Source organism: Meles meles, chromosome 5 (assembly GCF_922984935.1).
Source record: "Meles meles chromosome 5, mMelMel3.1 paternal haplotype, whole genome shotgun sequence".
NCBI lineage: Eukaryota > Metazoa > Chordata > Mammalia > Carnivora > Mustelidae > Meles > Meles meles.
This window is the reverse complement of record NC_060070.1, coordinates 14,962,520-14,978,894: the sequence shown is the minus strand read 5'-3', so window position 1 is coordinate 14,978,894 and position 16,375 is coordinate 14,962,520. Positions and strand designations below refer to the sequence as shown.

At 39.6% G+C, this 16,375-nt stretch overlaps 1 protein-coding gene across 13 annotated transcripts in view; it reads right to left on the bottom strand.

Annotated features, from left to right (window-relative positions):
• Positions 1 to 16,375, bottom strand: part of SYNE1 (spectrin repeat containing nuclear envelope protein 1) — a 469,526-nt gene that overhangs the window by 113,117 nt on the left and 340,034 nt on the right. For 12 of the 13 annotated variants that reach the window (XM_046005238.1, XM_046005239.1, XM_046005240.1 and 9 more), the window contains 5 exons: positions 14,161 to 14,317; positions 11,188 to 11,319; positions 10,835 to 10,990; positions 10,060 to 10,269; positions 4,088 to 4,189 (listed from right to left, as the gene is read on the bottom strand). In XM_046005238.1, the coding sequence (XP_045861194.1) occupies positions 4,088 to 4,189; positions 10,060 to 10,269; positions 10,835 to 10,990; positions 11,188 to 11,319; positions 14,161 to 14,317 (757 nt within the window). The remainder of the gene's footprint in view (positions 1 to 4,087; positions 4,190 to 10,059; positions 10,270 to 10,834; positions 10,991 to 11,187; positions 11,320 to 14,160; positions 14,318 to 16,375) is intronic. The other variant, XM_046005242.1, reaches the window with a different exon arrangement.

The following is a 16,375-nucleotide window of genomic DNA, read 5'->3' as shown; positions in this document are numbered from 1 at the left end:
TCTGCTCAGCAGGAAGCCTGCTTCCTCCTCTCTCTCTCTCTGCCTGCCTCTCTGCCTACTTGTGATTTGTCTGTCAAAGAAATTAACAAAATCTTCAAGGAAAAAAAAAAAGAAAAGCAGTGATCAACAATTATTGGAGTGGCTGCTGGCACTAGGCCTTGTCTTCCCAGTGTGGGTTCTGTAGGAGGAGAACGAGGTCTTCTCCCGGCCTTCAAGGAGCCTGAAGTCTAGTTAGGAAGCCCGAGTAAACACAGCAAAACAAAACAGGGGTGAATCCAATCAGGTTTTCAGCTCGATGCAATTCATCTCTGTTAGAGGAGCCTGGACAAGAAATACAGGAGTGGATTCTGGGGTCGTCCAAGTAGACTTCTGGAAGAAACACAATCTCTGCTACCCTGAAGGAGGAAAAGAACATGGACTCCAGATGGCAGATGAAACACATGTGTCTCATTTTTGCCTTCCCGAATCACCGCTACACCACAGCAAAAATCCTCTTTGCTTGCTTTTTGGTGCCCCTCCCGCCCATAAATCTACAAGGACAAAGAAACAGGAAAGAAAGCAATACCAACAACATTTTGAAAGCTGGAATTCAGAAGGATATGGGATAACTGACTTAAGAAACTGAGAAAGCTGAATCCTAAGCTCACGGGAGATCGTCATCACCAGACTTATAGGAACAGGAGCCTGGCACTCTGGGTGGGGAGGGTAGGTGCCAAATAAGGACAGTTGGCAAAAAGCTTCTTAAAGAGCAGAGAAATTTCCAGAGCCTCTTTCTCACTCCGCATTGCCCTTTTCCCTCTCTGGGGAAGATGGGGAGTTTATTTTCTAGAGAAGGTAAGCAGACTCTGGACTGAGGGGCACCAGACAGAATTGCAGGTTTGAGTACTTGACTGAAAACAGAGGATACGTGACTGAATGCCCACAGAATGCTACATGAGGAGCCCTCACATCTTCTAAGGTATTGGAGCCTGACCTCCGGTCTCCAGACAGGAGAGGAGAGAAAATGTAGAAAGACCAACAGAAACATCTAAAGGCTGGACACAAAGAAAAAGAACAGAATGCTACAAAAAAAGGATCAATCAGAGAACCAAAATGAGCTCAGGGAAAATGAAACTCATGACAGCAGAAATATAAAACTCAGTAGGAAAGTTGAGAGTTGAAATCAAGGAAGTCTTCCAAAAAATAGAGCAGACTGTTTCTTGATAAAAGAATTAGAAGACTAGACCAGAATATCCAACATCTGCCTAAAAAGAGTTCCAGAAAGAGAGACGGGTAAAATGGAGGACTGAAAAATATTAAATCATTAGACAATTTTCCAAAATGGAAAGAGGAGAGCTACCAAATTAAAAAAAAAACAAAAACCCAGCTTACTGAACCTCCAACCCAGTGGATAAAACTGACCCTTCCCAAGGTATATCACTGTGACATTTCATACCGCTGTGGGAATTAGAATGATTTTAGATTCCTCAAGCCAACACCAGAAGCTAGAAAACAATGAGGTGCCTCAAAACTCCATAGAAAACTGATTTCCAGGCAGGAATTTTATAGTGAGCCAAGTTACCAAGAAGGAGCACACACATTATAAGATTGTTTTCCGATAGGCAAAATATTAAAAAATACATCTCGCATGCATCCTTTCTTAGAAAGGATATGTACTAATAAAACAAGGAAGCAATATAATAAAGACGGACTTGAGACTCAGAAAAGAGAAGATCCAACAGAGAGGGAAGTGATGGAAATTCTCAGAATAATGGAAAAGGGAAGGATCCCTGGAAGTCAGCTGGGCACCAGGCTTGTGGGGACAAGTCTGTTCTAGATCTTCAGAATGACATCGCTCAAAAGACGAATATATTGAGAAGTATCATCCTTGAGTCTCCTGCTATTATTACCTTTTTAACCCAACGAGGGTAGGGGTGAAATTAGCACTTTTTGGGGGTGCTTTCTATTTCTTCAGAGAAATAGTCTAGCTATTTATTTTTATCTGCGGGAATCATTTTAGTGATCCTGGTCAATAATTAGTAAAAATGTTACTTGTGATCATACATACATATTCTACATTTCACCTCTGAAATTCAAGGCAAATCATCGCTACAACTGCTGAAGTCTTTTTTGGAATCAGGTATGTTAAAATCTTGGATATTAAAACCCAAGAATAAAAAAATCCAAGAATAAAAAAGTAAAAAATTTTTTTAAAGTTCCTTTCAAGTTTAAGTTTCAACATAGAAGAATTTTTTTTTTAATTTGGGGGAGATGAGAGATTTGTTTTAAAAAGCAGATGAGGGGTGCCTGGGTGGCTCAGTGGGTTAAAGCCTCTGCCTTCAGCTCAGGTCATGATCCCAGGGTCCTGGGATCGAGCCCCGCATCGGGCTCTCTGCTTGGCAGGGAGCCTGCTTCCTCCTCTCTCTCTCTCTCTCTGCCTGCTTCTCTCCCTACTTGTGATCTCTATCTGTCAAATAAATAAAATCTAAAAAAAAAAAAAAAAAGCAGATGAAATTATGGTCAAGAAAAATAAACATTCACATAAAATTTTGCAAACTATTTTAGGTAATTTTACAGATGGATGGATAGACAGAATGATCTCAATTTCTATCTAGAGGAATAAATCAGGGGATTTCTATCACAGGTGATTCTCTATAGCCTACTCATAGAACCCTTAGAGGTCTACTGAAATTAGGAAATTCTATTAAAACACATAATTACTTAGCTTGGGAAACAGGAGATATTGTGTGTAACATCCTTCCCATTTCATCTCTCCCCCCTGTTTTCAATGATATCACTGGAGTTAGAATTCTTTTTCCTTTTCCTCAGTGCAGCTATATGAAGCCTCTAGAGGCATATCCTGCTTCCTGACCTGACACGGTCTTGTCCGGGAAGCAGGGCCGGGCACTGATACTCATTCTCACCTTCAAACCACCCCAGGGACTCTGCACTGCCAGTGATCTCCAAGGTGAGTGCAAGGACCCGTGTGTATGAGATGACTGGTGAGGATGAAACACTACATTTTTCCTTTATATTCAACCACATTCTTCTGAATTTTCATTTGTATACATGCCTTATAACAAAGTACCTGCTTATAATTCATAAATAAACAAATATACATATACTTGTGGGAGGTGCTTATTTTTTTAAACTAATGAGATATGCCATCAATAAAGTTTAGAAACCACTGGTTTGTGGAATAAAGTCTAAATTTCTCTGACAGTCAAAAGGCCCCACAAGTTGCCTCAAATGTACTCATCCAAACTTACTTCCCCTCAATTGTTTTCATTCATCATAAATTCAGCATTTAGCTGAATAAGGATAACTTGCTTCTCTAAGATATATTTGTAGATATAGCTCCTGTATTATCTAAGGATAGCTTGCTTTTCTCTGGAAGTGCTCTGAATTGCCTACCACTGAAGCCTTTGTTCATGTTTTCCTCTTGACTTGGATATCTTTCTTCCCAGTCTCTGTGTGTCGAAACTTCTCAGTCTGGTTCCAATTTTCCTTTACAAAGTTTCCCCGGATCCTACCTCTGCTGGGGGCAGTTGGCCCTTCTTCTGAATGTCCATAGTGCTTTATCTGTGTCAGCCCAGGACAGTCTGACTGTCTGCCCTGCGTCCCTGAGGCTCCTGTCTAATCTCAGTGTTAGGTGGCACACTTCTTCATGTCATCATCTGCCACTGACACCTTTAGCTATCTCCTAGTTCCGTACAGAGAGAAGTGACAGATTCCATGTCGCCTGGCCCGTCACTCAAACATGACACTTAGAGACAAAATGTATGACAAACAAAAATGTTATAGCAAGGGGCGCCTGGGTGGCTCAGTGGGTTCAGCCTCTGCCTTCGGCTCAGGTCATGATCTCAGGGTCCTGGGATCGAGTTCCGCATCGGGCTCCCTGCTCAGCAGAGAGCCTGCTTCCCTCTCTCCCTCTGCTGCTCCCCCTGCTTGTGCTCTCTCTCCTTCTCTCACTCTCTGTCAAATAAATAAATTCTTTAAAAACAATGTTATAGCAAGCCATTAATCTTTTATAGAATATCTGAAATCTCCTACCAAATCAGATCAACTCTATGCACTTGCTCTTCTAGAAAAAGGCGGCTGTAAATACCTTTATTTGCTCTGCCACAGGCTGTTCAAACACATTTGCCAGTTTCTGCAGAATGATGAACTTGTTGTCAGCCAGCGACGTGCACAGCACCTTCAGATCGTTCTAAGGAGGAAAAAAATCAGAAGACTTAATATGAGTAACCGGGAATTCAGAATGGCTGTAAGTACACACATCCTTAGAAATAATATATTGTTGTAGGAATTTAATGTCCAGAAGAAACAATACTGTCCTGGGGAAAGGAGAAAGGAAGTGGTGACAATTTAAGTGTTAAAACTGACTTTTGAAGAATTTGTTACAGAAAGCATTTTTTTAACACAATACAAATGGTGATGAAGTGTACAAATAAAAAGCAATGCTAGTCACCCTAATCTTGTTGATACGTTTGAAATCAATGCACACATTTAAACACTGCACTGGAAATAGAAGTCATTCACTAATGACTTTTATTTAATGAAACAACCTACAGCTGCTACCCTTACTTGGGAAAAAAATAGGATTCTTTTATTTCATTTCAAGTTATTTTGTATTTTTTATGTAAGTCCGAATATTATTTAAAACTACATCTTACGTTTTGCATGGAGCACTGGGTGTTGTGCAAAAAGAATGAATACTGTTACGCTGAAAAAAATAAATAAAATGGGAAAAAAAAAACAAAAAAAAAAACTACATCTTAAATTTAACAAAAAAAATGTGATTCTTAAGAAGAATATAATTCCTTTTTTCCTTTCCCCTCATTCCCTCTCTCTCATACTTCCTTTTCACTATTTTCAGAGAATTTGCCCAATCTTATAAAAAGCCACCCAGAAGTGTAGAAAATAAATTTTAGCCATGATGACCAAAGACATATGAAGAGACAACACAAAAAGACCTAGCAAAGCCTTTTGTTCATAAAGATCACTCACTTAAAAGTCCAAATATATTTATATTGAGTTATGTTTATACAAAAAAAAGTTAACTATTGGCATTTTGGTCCTCAGTTCTACAGGAAATAATGAACTAGAGCAAAATTTGAATGATACAATTTCCAGTTTTTCCCCCTGAAATGTCAGTAAACATATATGATGGGCTTGCTGTTCAGTGGAAGCTGAAATTTGACTCATCACATCCTCTTCGCTGGGGGCTGCTGATATATACACAAGGACACATCATCAAGATGCAAAAATCTGTCTTCCTACACGGAGAAGGATAACCACACCCAAGAAGAAAAAAGCATCTTTAAGGATGTATGCCAGCCTTTAAACACAAAATATAAGTCTAGAAAACAAAACACTGAGTGGATTATGCAGTAAAATAAGAAAAAAAAAGAAAAGAAAAGAATGGCACATGAACATCAGAGAAAAGCACACGATCCAAAGAGGCAATAACTGTCACTAACCAAAATCCAAACCAGTCTGCAAGCCTTGCTGCAGATTCACTAGGAAACTGTTGTAACAGTCCTGGAAAAATGCTGCCAGAAGCAAGGTTTTTGCTTATGAATTATAGCAATGTTTGTATTATTCAACTGTGCTCACGGTGAGGCCATGTGGGCCATTAGAACGATGACATATTTATCTGTTTGTATGCCTAGGAAAAGATGTTTCCATTCATTTGAACAAATTCAAAAGAAAAAGTCTCTACTAGAGACATATATTTAGAACATTAATTCAGTTCATCTAAATGAGTAGATAATGCTAAATGATAATATATCATGGGTTAGAAATGAAGATCGTGGGGGCGCCTGGCTGACTCGATTGGAAGAACATATGACTCCTAATATTGCGGTCATGAATTCAAGCCTGATGATGGGTATAGAAATTATATATACAAATAAATAAACTAAAGAAAGAAAGAAGAAAGATTGTAGATATATTTCCTGTACATCATCTTTTTATTTTTAATAACATATTTTCTGTCTTAATTATATTCTACTCAAGGTAATAGAAAACAGGGTTCACATTTCTGGAGGTCTCACTAATTATTGGAAAGGACCAGTCAAGAAGACACTAAAGCCAAGAATATGACTAATTTAAAAATTACTAAATAAAAGATTTGAAAGGTGTTAATAAACACATGGATGTTGGTACTTTATTTTTTTTAAAGATTTTATTTATTTGTTTGGCAGAGAGAGACAGCAAGAGAGGGAACACAAGAAGGGGGAGTGGGAGAGGGAGAAGCAGGCTTCCTGCTGAGCAGGAAGCCTGATGTGTGGCTCCATCCCAGGACCCGGGGATGATGATCTGAGCCGAAGGCAGATGCTTAACAACTGAGCCACCCAGGCACCCCAATGTTAGTACTTTTTTAAAAAAGATTTTATATATTTATTTGAGAGAGAGAGAGAGGACGTGCATGTGTACAAGCACAAATGAGGGGAGGGGCAGAAGGAGAGGGAGAGGCACAAGCAGATTCCCCAATGTGTGGGGAGCCTGAGGTGGAGCCTCATCCCAGGATCCTGAGATCATGACCTGAACTTAAGTCAGATGCTTAATGAACTGAACCACCAAGGCACCCCATGGATGTGGGTATTTTCTTAAAAATGAAAATCCAAAGGCTTTAACTGTTTTTTGTTACTATGCATATGACCCAGCAGGATAATTAAGGTGTCTCCATATTACACAAATATCAGAAATCACAAATTTTATCATATGGTCACTGGGACCGCTTGTAGGGCGTAAAGAGGCAGGATCCTTGCTTTTTGAGAAATAGGTACGTGAAAGGTTTCAAGTTTTTGAACCACCTGTGCTGCCTCGCTCATTTAAAAAGAATTCTTTCTTTTTTTTTTTCAGTTTTTAAATAACTTAAAATGCCCAATCATAAAAATGTCCAGTAAATTCATTTGGGGTTAAGTCTCTAGGTAAAAGCTTTTTTTAATAGAATAACTGATGATTAACTTCTTTTGATTCCATGGAGATAATACACATTTATATGACATCAACATGTTCCTCCAGATTCTCTGCTGGGTAGAGGGTCATGCTAACGGTCTGGGAAAAGCGAATACTCAAAAGTTAAGTGGAAGACGAAGGCAAACCATTCCATTAACTACTGAGCACGGACAGCACACCAGGTGCTCGGCGCAAAGTAAAATAAAATGGTTTACGACTTGACCTTTAATGATATTAACATTGGAACTATTTCTTTCGACTAAATTGGAACACAAACATTTTGAAATGTCAGTTGCTGTCCGTGAGCTGGCCACCAACAAGTAGAAACTTGTTGGCAGAAGAAAAATAGAGAACGTGACTTAAAGACAATTTCATGATTGTGTGTTCTTCTCTTGGTCCTCTCCAGAAAATCAGTTCCAGAGTATGCGTGCTTGGTTCATATTTTACTCTGACTGGCTATAATTACTAATAAGAACTTAAAAGGGCTGAAGACACTAGCATAGGAAATGCAATTTGTAAAGGGAAATATGCTTCTAAGTGATACAAACATTTGTACCTTTAACACCCCCCCCACCGCCATTCATGGCTGATACACCAACTAGAATGCTGTTAAAACTCAGCACAGTATTTTATGAAAGCTGGATTTTAGAGTAATGACACGAGTTTCCATCAATTGCACAAGTTTTGCTGATTTTAGACAGATGGTGTATATGTGGGCAGGCGATCAGATCTTGCATCCAAAACAAAATACCCAATTAAGAACCCCAGCTTCTCTGATTCCAAGTGAAATGTGCTTTCCTCTCTATGAGCTCTACAACCTAACCTCTACGAATGCAAATATCTGGTCCCGGTCATTCCCTGAAGCCATAGTCATGCATATCCAAATGTCTACTCTGAGTAGTCAGCTGAGTGTCTTAACTCTACGGCGTATCTTAGTCCATCCAGCCTAGCCCTGGGTCACTGGCACTGCTCTGCACCAGGCCTGTCAGCCGGGGTCTCTGGACTTCCTCAGCAGTGTCCTCTTCTCTCATTCCCCATACCTAACACCCACACAAATCTGCTCCTGGTGATTTTGCTTTCAAAATACATTGTGAAAAGGTCTACTATTCTTCATCACCCCTGGTAGCACCCTAATGATATAAAATATAAAAATATTCTTTGAGTCAAATCCTGGCTCTAGTCCTTGATGGCTGAATAATCTTAGAGAATTAATTTAACTTTTATATTGGTTTCAGATTCTGTATGTTATAATGAATACTACTATTAATAGTGACAACAATAACAAAACTGACTGAGTACTTAACTATGTTTCAGACATCGTTTGAACTATTTTACACATTTTTAACTAATTTTACCCTCACAGAACCCCTGGAGACCACGGCATGAGTGTTACTCTAATAAGCCTTAGAGACACAGCTAAGGGTACAGAGCAGCAGGGGACAAAGCCAGAATTTGAACCCAGGAGGGATGGTTTTGGAGGCTGCTCTTAATTTTTGCAAAATGAATATCAGAACATTGCTTAGCTAAGAGGTATGTCATAAAGATTAAAGACAATAATACAGGCGAAAATTCTTTGTGAATAAAAAAATGCTACACAAATTATTCTAATTTTACTTTGTAGTTTTAAGAATACAAATTACTGAAAGGCAGTGATGATTTGTCCCTTTAGATGAATATCTAGGGAATTCCACATTTCTTGGCTGATGCTACATCTGACACTTTAACAGTACTTTTTACAAATCAAAAATTTATATCAAACTCTTGGTCCAAATTACATGTTATCTATTTTATAAATATTATACATTTGTTAAAAATAAAACTCAATTAGGAGCTCCTGGGTGGCTTAATTGGTTAAGCGTCTGACTCGATTTCAGTTCAGGTCATGATCTTGGGGTTAGGAAATTGAGTCCTGCATCAGGCTCTGTGCTGGGTGTGGAGCCTGCTTGGGATTCTCCTCTCCCTCTGCCCCTCCCCTCATCTCTCTCTCTTCCCTCTCTCTAAAATAAACAAACAAATAAAGAAAGAAATCTCAATTAAAACTTAAGTATTCCCAAAAGATGACTTTTAATAGGAATGGAAATCAACTCAAAGTTTATCAGTAGCGGGTGCCTGGGTGGCTCAATGGGTTAATCCTCTGCCTTCAGTTCATGTCATGATCTCAGGGTCCTGGGATCTAGCCCCATATTGGGCTCCCTGCTCAGCCCACCCTCTCTCTGCCTGCCTCTCTACTTGTGCTCTCTCTCTCTGTCAAATAAATAAATAATTCTTAAAAAAAAATTTATCAGTGGCTTTGGCATTGCTGAAGTTTATAGTCAGAGGAAAAGTTTCATAAGCAGACAATTAGTCAGCTGGCAATGGAACATGAGTCTAGGGCTTACAGGCAATAAATCTGAGGAGTTAGGATTAGGAAGTAGTGCCATAAATATTTTTTTAAAGATTTATTATATTATATATATATATATAGAGAGAGAGAGACAGACAGACAGACAGAGACAGAGCGAGAGAGAGAGAGAGAAAACATGGGGGAGGGAGAGAGAGAATTCCAAGTAGACTCTGCCGAGAGTACGGAGCCTGAAGTGGGGCTCCATCTCATGACCCTGAGATCATGACCCAAGCTGAAATCAAGAGCCGGATGGTTAACTGACTGAGCCACCCAGGTGTCCCAATCATGTACATTTTTAATGTAGGCAGAAGCAGGCCATAGTCACTCTCAATGGCCCATGGGCACTAGAGTCTAGGGTTCTGTATTGTGGCACTTCCCACATATTTCTTTGGTCATATGTCTTTAATAAATTTTGGTCATATGTTTTAAATTCCAATTATCAATTGAAAATTATAATTATAGTCATATAACTTACTGGTTGAATTTAACATTGTATTCAGCCCTTAGTTTACGTGGTTGGTTTTCTCAACCCTTCATTTCTAGGAACATAAGCCTCTTAGTTTCCTCATCCTAGGGTTCTAGTCCCTTCTTTTTCTATAATGTTCTTGCTCTTCACTGTACTTTTGAAAAAAAAAAAAAAAAAGTAGGTCTATGTCATACCTCAGTAAGACATCCTGCTTGTTACTGAATACAGCTAGAGGATTATCAACCATCTCGTGATGACGTCTTACCTGGAAATTTAGTATTTGCTGAAGTCTTTCCTTCATCTGATGACAGCGCTGATTTACTACTGAGTCTAGCAAGGACAACCTGCCCAAAAGACAACCCAAAGTGTCTTCAATGACATCCCGGTTATCACCATTCTCTGGAAATGCTTGAGAAAACAAGTTCCTGTTCTTATCCATTTCTTCAGACATTTCTTTAATATCTTTGGCAAGAGTCTAGGGTTGATAAAAGAGAAAGCACATTTCAGTGCTTAGATCTAGGAATCTATATACACATCAAGTCATTTCCTCAGAGAAAGCCCACCATATCTCTCTTACTATTTGGTGGTAACTATATCTAAGGTAAGTTGACCCACTTCCGCAAATATTAGGCAAGTTGCTGCTGGAGAGATTTTTCTCAGAAATTTTACATCATTAGCTAATAATAATATGTATTTGGTGAAAGGTAAGATTTGTAAAGGGCTATTTAGAAACTCTACTTTTTAGCCTGTGTTTCATGTGAAGAAAATTTGCAATACACAACAAGTTTCTACAAAGAATCCTCCATTTTTTTCTTCCTCCTACATATACAAGATAGAGGATAAAAATGCAAAATATGAGTATCTCTGGGAGCTTTTTATATCAGGCAGTTCTCTTTTGTATCATGCAGCTTAGAAATATACCTAATGCGTACTTTATTAGAACTGTTTTATGTTGACCTTCCTTATACATTAATTCTCCAACACCAAAATTTTTCAAGCGCTTTGTAGTATCACATACAGACACCAGCTGCCAATCTTACCTCTTGGTTGAAGAGGCAAGCTTCTGTTTCTTCTGGTAAAAGTGCTGTGGCAACAAATAAACGCTCCTCAACATCATCCAACCACGTAGAGGTAGCTGAGACCCCATCATACAACTTCTGTTCCAAGTGAATGTTCTGCCTTTTTGTCCCCCCACCCTGAGAAAAAGGGAGAGCATAGAATTAATTATAGTGCTTTGAGGACTCAAAGAAAAATCCCAGGATGAGTTGTCAGGGTTCAGTGGTCTTCCCTTCAGGGCTAATCACTAGTGCTGGGTCTCGACCAGGCATGCCCAGAGGTGGAACAGTTTCGTGTGGAGACCAAGATCCATAAGCAAGCCAGAGTGCAGCCCTACCTGAGATGAAACCTCCTCAAAGGCCTGGTTCAATCCATCCAGCAAAGATGTCACTGCAGATTTGTCTTGGGTCTGTCCATCTCCTTTGTATAGTGGCACACCAGACAGGAGCCGATTCGGCCTGCTGTAGAGCTATAGGTAAACAGGGGCCCTTATTTAACAGCAAATGTACTATGTTTGGGTTTCGTCATTTAGAATTACATATTGAAGCATGCTGGAACCTCTTCTAGAGAAATATGACCTCTTTGATATACCATGTCCACTAAACATGGTGACCAAATTCAGCGATGGTTAATGTTTTCACTGACGGACTTAAAAAAACAAAGTGGTAGGAAAATGCTTGAACTCTATCACGGTCTTCCTCTCAACTTGTTTTCTTGGTTTTAGACTATCCATGATGAAATCATCCATCCTAGATACCAGATCTAGACTGATCCCTACGCTTTCTTCATTCACTCAACCTCCCCTACACTCTTGTAGGCACACACAATGCCTGATAAAGACCATGGCGTTGCTTAGCCCTCTGACTTTTGAAAGATGTTTCCCATCAAACTCAGTTCCTATAATTTATAAAATGTCTCATTCTCACTTTGCCTTTCAGGCTGATTACTCATTATCCTCTAAACATGCCCAACTCATTTCCCACTGTAACTGGAACACCCACAACACAACACCTCTTTAAAATCCACTTCCTTAAATTCCACACCTACTACCAGTAAACACAACTGTCAGGAAAGTAGTATGAAAAAGGAGGGACTGTGGAGTTGGACAGACCCGCATCCAAATCCCAGCTTTGCCTCTTCTTAGACACAAGACCCTGAGAAATCATCTAATTTCTCCAAGCCTTAGTTTACAGATCTACAAAGCAGAGGTAATGTCACCCTCGCCACAGTGTTGTTAGAAATAACACCTAGAACACAAAATATGTTCACTAAATGATCATCACCCTTTCTTCTTGGAAACTCTCACAGCCAAATTGCTTCTTTCTCACCTTTTGTCTCACCTCATCATGCCAAAGAGAAGAAAACCACCTCGGAGGCATTTTGTACAAATGACTAGTGATTATGGAAAGAAAGTACTCAAATGCAAAAAAAAGGCCATAAATAAAGAACATTCGATGTTTTCCATTTCCAATTCCAAAGGGCAATGAGCTATGGACCTGGACGTAAACTTTAACAGTCCGGGCTTCACGGAGGCATGTCAGTGGCAGCAGGCAGGGCTGTTGTGGTAGGCTCCCATGGAGGACGCCGGGGTAACAGACAGCACTGACGGAAGACATAGCTCTCCGAGATACGGCTGATCGTGGATGAGACACCCAGGAAGTCTGCAATGCTGCATGAACCACTCAGATGCCCTAGGCTGGAAGGACAACAGGTGGAATCCAGGGGATGAGCATTTAACTGACAGAGAATATTCGTTGAATATTACTGGAAATGCCTCGGATTTATCTGACCTAGGATAGTCCGAGAAGACTGCAGTTCCTGATGTAGGACTGTAAATATCCCCTATAGTCAAAGGAATGGGGAATACTAGAGCATGAAGGTGATCTAGTGGTCAAGTCTGGGAGACCCACCTCGGAAATCAAGAATTCAGACTATGAGTCTAAATGTTTGCTCGAGATGTGGAGAAAGATGAATTCAAACAGGTAGGAAGTCCATGCGGAAGCTACAAGGCACCACTTGCCAGGATGGTAGAGGATTCTGGGATAACTACCTCCAAGAATGGACAGCTCTATGCTGCCCAGGGCCACTGCTGGTGGCTATGCATGTGGACAGTGACAAAGAAGGCTCCTGGCCAGAGCAGGAGAGGAGTGAGACAGGGTGGCATGCACACGATTCTGTAAAATGAGACAGAAATGCATGGTTCCAGCTCTGATGCATGATTCCCCACAGGTAAGGGGGCACACTGTGACCTTGGGGCTGTCTCCTTTTCAGGTAGTCCTGGCGAACTGTACCTGCTTTCTTTGTAGAGCCTGCTCTGCCGGCTCCCGCCTTTCACGCCTCAGATGCACTCCGGTTACTGCTACCCTTCCACTCCTGGGTTCAGCCTCTCCCAGCACTGAAGCTAGCCCCAGTCAGATCAGTGAGAGAACAGCAGCTGCCTCAGATCCACAGTGAAGGACCTCGACTTTACTCTGATAACACTACTGTCGCAGAATCACCGAGATGAGCACTGTGGGTCCAGGACCCAGGACTAGACTTCTGTCTTCAAAATCCTGCTGGGCCACAACGGTGGTAAACATCACAGGCCAGCTGGGTTCCCACCTCATGCAAAGCTCTCTACGGGGTTGATTCCTCCGACTCTTAAATGTTCTCTGGCTTCTGCTTATAGGGAGCTAATAGTTATTATCTACCTAGAATCTTCTGCTGCTATATTCAATTCCATTGGATCTGGCTTGCTTTGTGGAAACAAGTCCAACATCACACAGTACTTGCCCATCTCAGGAACAAGCTTACAGATGGGCCAGTAACTATTCTAGCTGGCCACTGACTTCCCCTTCCTTTTAGATCCACTGATGTCCCAACATGTTTCTCATTAAGATCTTCTGGAGCTATTAAGTACTGGAAATAGCAATGGAAAATAAGATAACTTGACAATTTACTTCTAGTAAAGTAATCAAATTTGTTGTGTTTCTCTTGTCCGAGATGTGTACATTCTTGACTTATAACCTTTATTTTTAAGATTGAGGAAAAAAAGGGAGACCATTAACGGTTTATGCTAATGAGTCATCAGATAGTAATCATCTCTGAGGAAAAGAGTATCTAGAAATCAAATGAATTCACACATATAAATACATAATTATTAAGGGAGCATGAAATATGCTTGCTAAGAAAAATATAAGATGAATGATTTCTTTTATGTCTTATACTTGAATGGATAATGAAATTATAGATTACTGCACAGATAGTTCCATTAACATAAGCTATACACCTTTTATGTTAGTTAATATATAAAATCAAAATGTTTGGATACCACTTGCTCCTGTTCCTGTTCCAGAACATTCTGTAGTAGCTTCTGCTTGGTACTAAATTCTTGATGTAGGCTTTCCCATTTCATTCTCATCTGGTCTTCAGCAGCTGATTTCTCCCCTTCCATCCCCAACTCCTGGGATAACATATCAGGTTTTTCGCTATTAGAAGAATAAATAATCTAAGTTTACAATGTGTGCAAAAAGGCATTAAGTTCTAGGTAACTTACTGTATGTACTAGATCTGACCTCTAAGATTGGAACTAGATGATTTTAGTCATTAGCTTACACTTTCAAACTATCAATTAAAATAGAAAATTTGAGACCAACCATAAACAAATATATTCTTAACTTGTACTATAACTAACTATTAGGACAATAATAATTTAACAATTCATTGAAAATAGCTCAGTATTAAAGATATAAGGTAATTTTAACATTTACAATCAGAAAAATGTACAAGAGTCCTTCAACAAACAGCCCACAGAACAATAAAAAAACCCTAAAAATGCTACTCAGTCTACAGAGAGCTTTTATCCTGAGTCCAAAGAGAATGCTACAGACAAGGCCAGGACGTGGAACAGAAGTACAGAGGGAGAAAGGAAGGCATTGAGTATCATCCTTATTAAGGCAGCAGGGTGGCATCAAAGACTATGGCTTTGTGGGTGAGACAGATTTGGGTTGGAATCTCTGCCCCAGCATATTAGATCTATGACTTTGAGTAATTTGCTTCAATTCTTTGACCCTCAATTATCTCATCTTCACAATAAAGATAGTACCTATCTTGTATAAGAATTTAGAGAAGATATGCACAATGCCTAGAACCCTACCAGGAACATAATAGCCAATTGATAAATGGGGTCTAGTGATAAGAGTCTGGGGGACCCAAGTTCCAAAGAGATCCCAGTTTGTCAAGACTTTTAAAGAGCTAACTAGAGGGATGCCTGGGAGGCTCAGTCAGTTAAGCATCTGCCTTCAGCTCAGGTCATGACCTCATGGGTCTGGGATAGAGCACTGGCATATAGGACTCCCTGCTCAGGAGGAGTCTGCCTCTCTCCCTCTACCACCTCCCCTGCCCCAGCCTGTTTATGCTCTCTCTCTCATATAAATAAATAAATAAAATCTTAAAAAGTCATAATAAAATTTAAAGATTTAAATAAAATCTTTAAAAAAATCTTAAAAAAAAGGACGTAACTAGAACTACGTCATCTGAAAGACATACCACATTGTAATTAATATTTCTACAGAACGTTTGCTTAAGTGAAAAAAGAAATAACAAGTTCATTAGCAGGAAAATACTATACGCTACCCTGAAGTCTACTCATCTCAGAAGTATTGAGTACAATAGTTTCTTCAGGTAAGTCTGCTGAAGGAAGTCTTTAAAAATTATCTATAAGGCTATAATGCAGGATATGCTACTTCTAGGATACAACTTAGAGAATCTCCCAACCTGCTCAGTTAGAGAGACACAGGAAGGTTAATGTCAGCAACGCTGGTAATAGCGGAAAAAAAAAGGGGGGGGGCAAGGTAAATGCCCATCAATTAAAAAAAAATGGGTGAACAAGTTATTGTCACAAGATAAAATACAAGTAAGCAGTTAAAATGAAAGAACTCAATTCATATGTATTAACATGGATTGGTTTTAAAAAGGAATAGTGGTCAATGTACAGAAATGAGTTGCTTTCTTACACACCAACAATGCAAATGTAGAAAGGGAAATTAGAGAATCAATTCCATTTACTACAGCACCAAGAACCATAAGATACCTTGAAATAAACCTAACCAAAGAGGTAAAGGATCTGTACTCGAGGAACTACAGAACACTCATGAAAGAAACGGAAAAAGACACAAAAAGATAGAAGAGCATTCCATGCTCATGGATCGGAAGAATAAACATTGTTAAAATGTCTGTACTGCCTAGAGCAATGTACTTTCAATGCCATCTTGATCAGAATTCTACTGGGATATTTCAGAGAGCTGGAACAAATAATCCCCAAATTTGTATGGAACCAGAAAAGACCCCGAATTGCTAAGGAAATGTTGAAAAAGAAAAACAAAACTGGGGGCATCACGTTGCCTGATTTCAAGCTTTACTAAAAAGCCGTGATCACCAAGACAGTATGGTACTGGCACAAAAACAGACACATAGACCAGTGGAACAGAGTAGAGAGCCCAGATATAGACCCTCAACTCTATGGTCAAATAATCTTCGACAAAGCA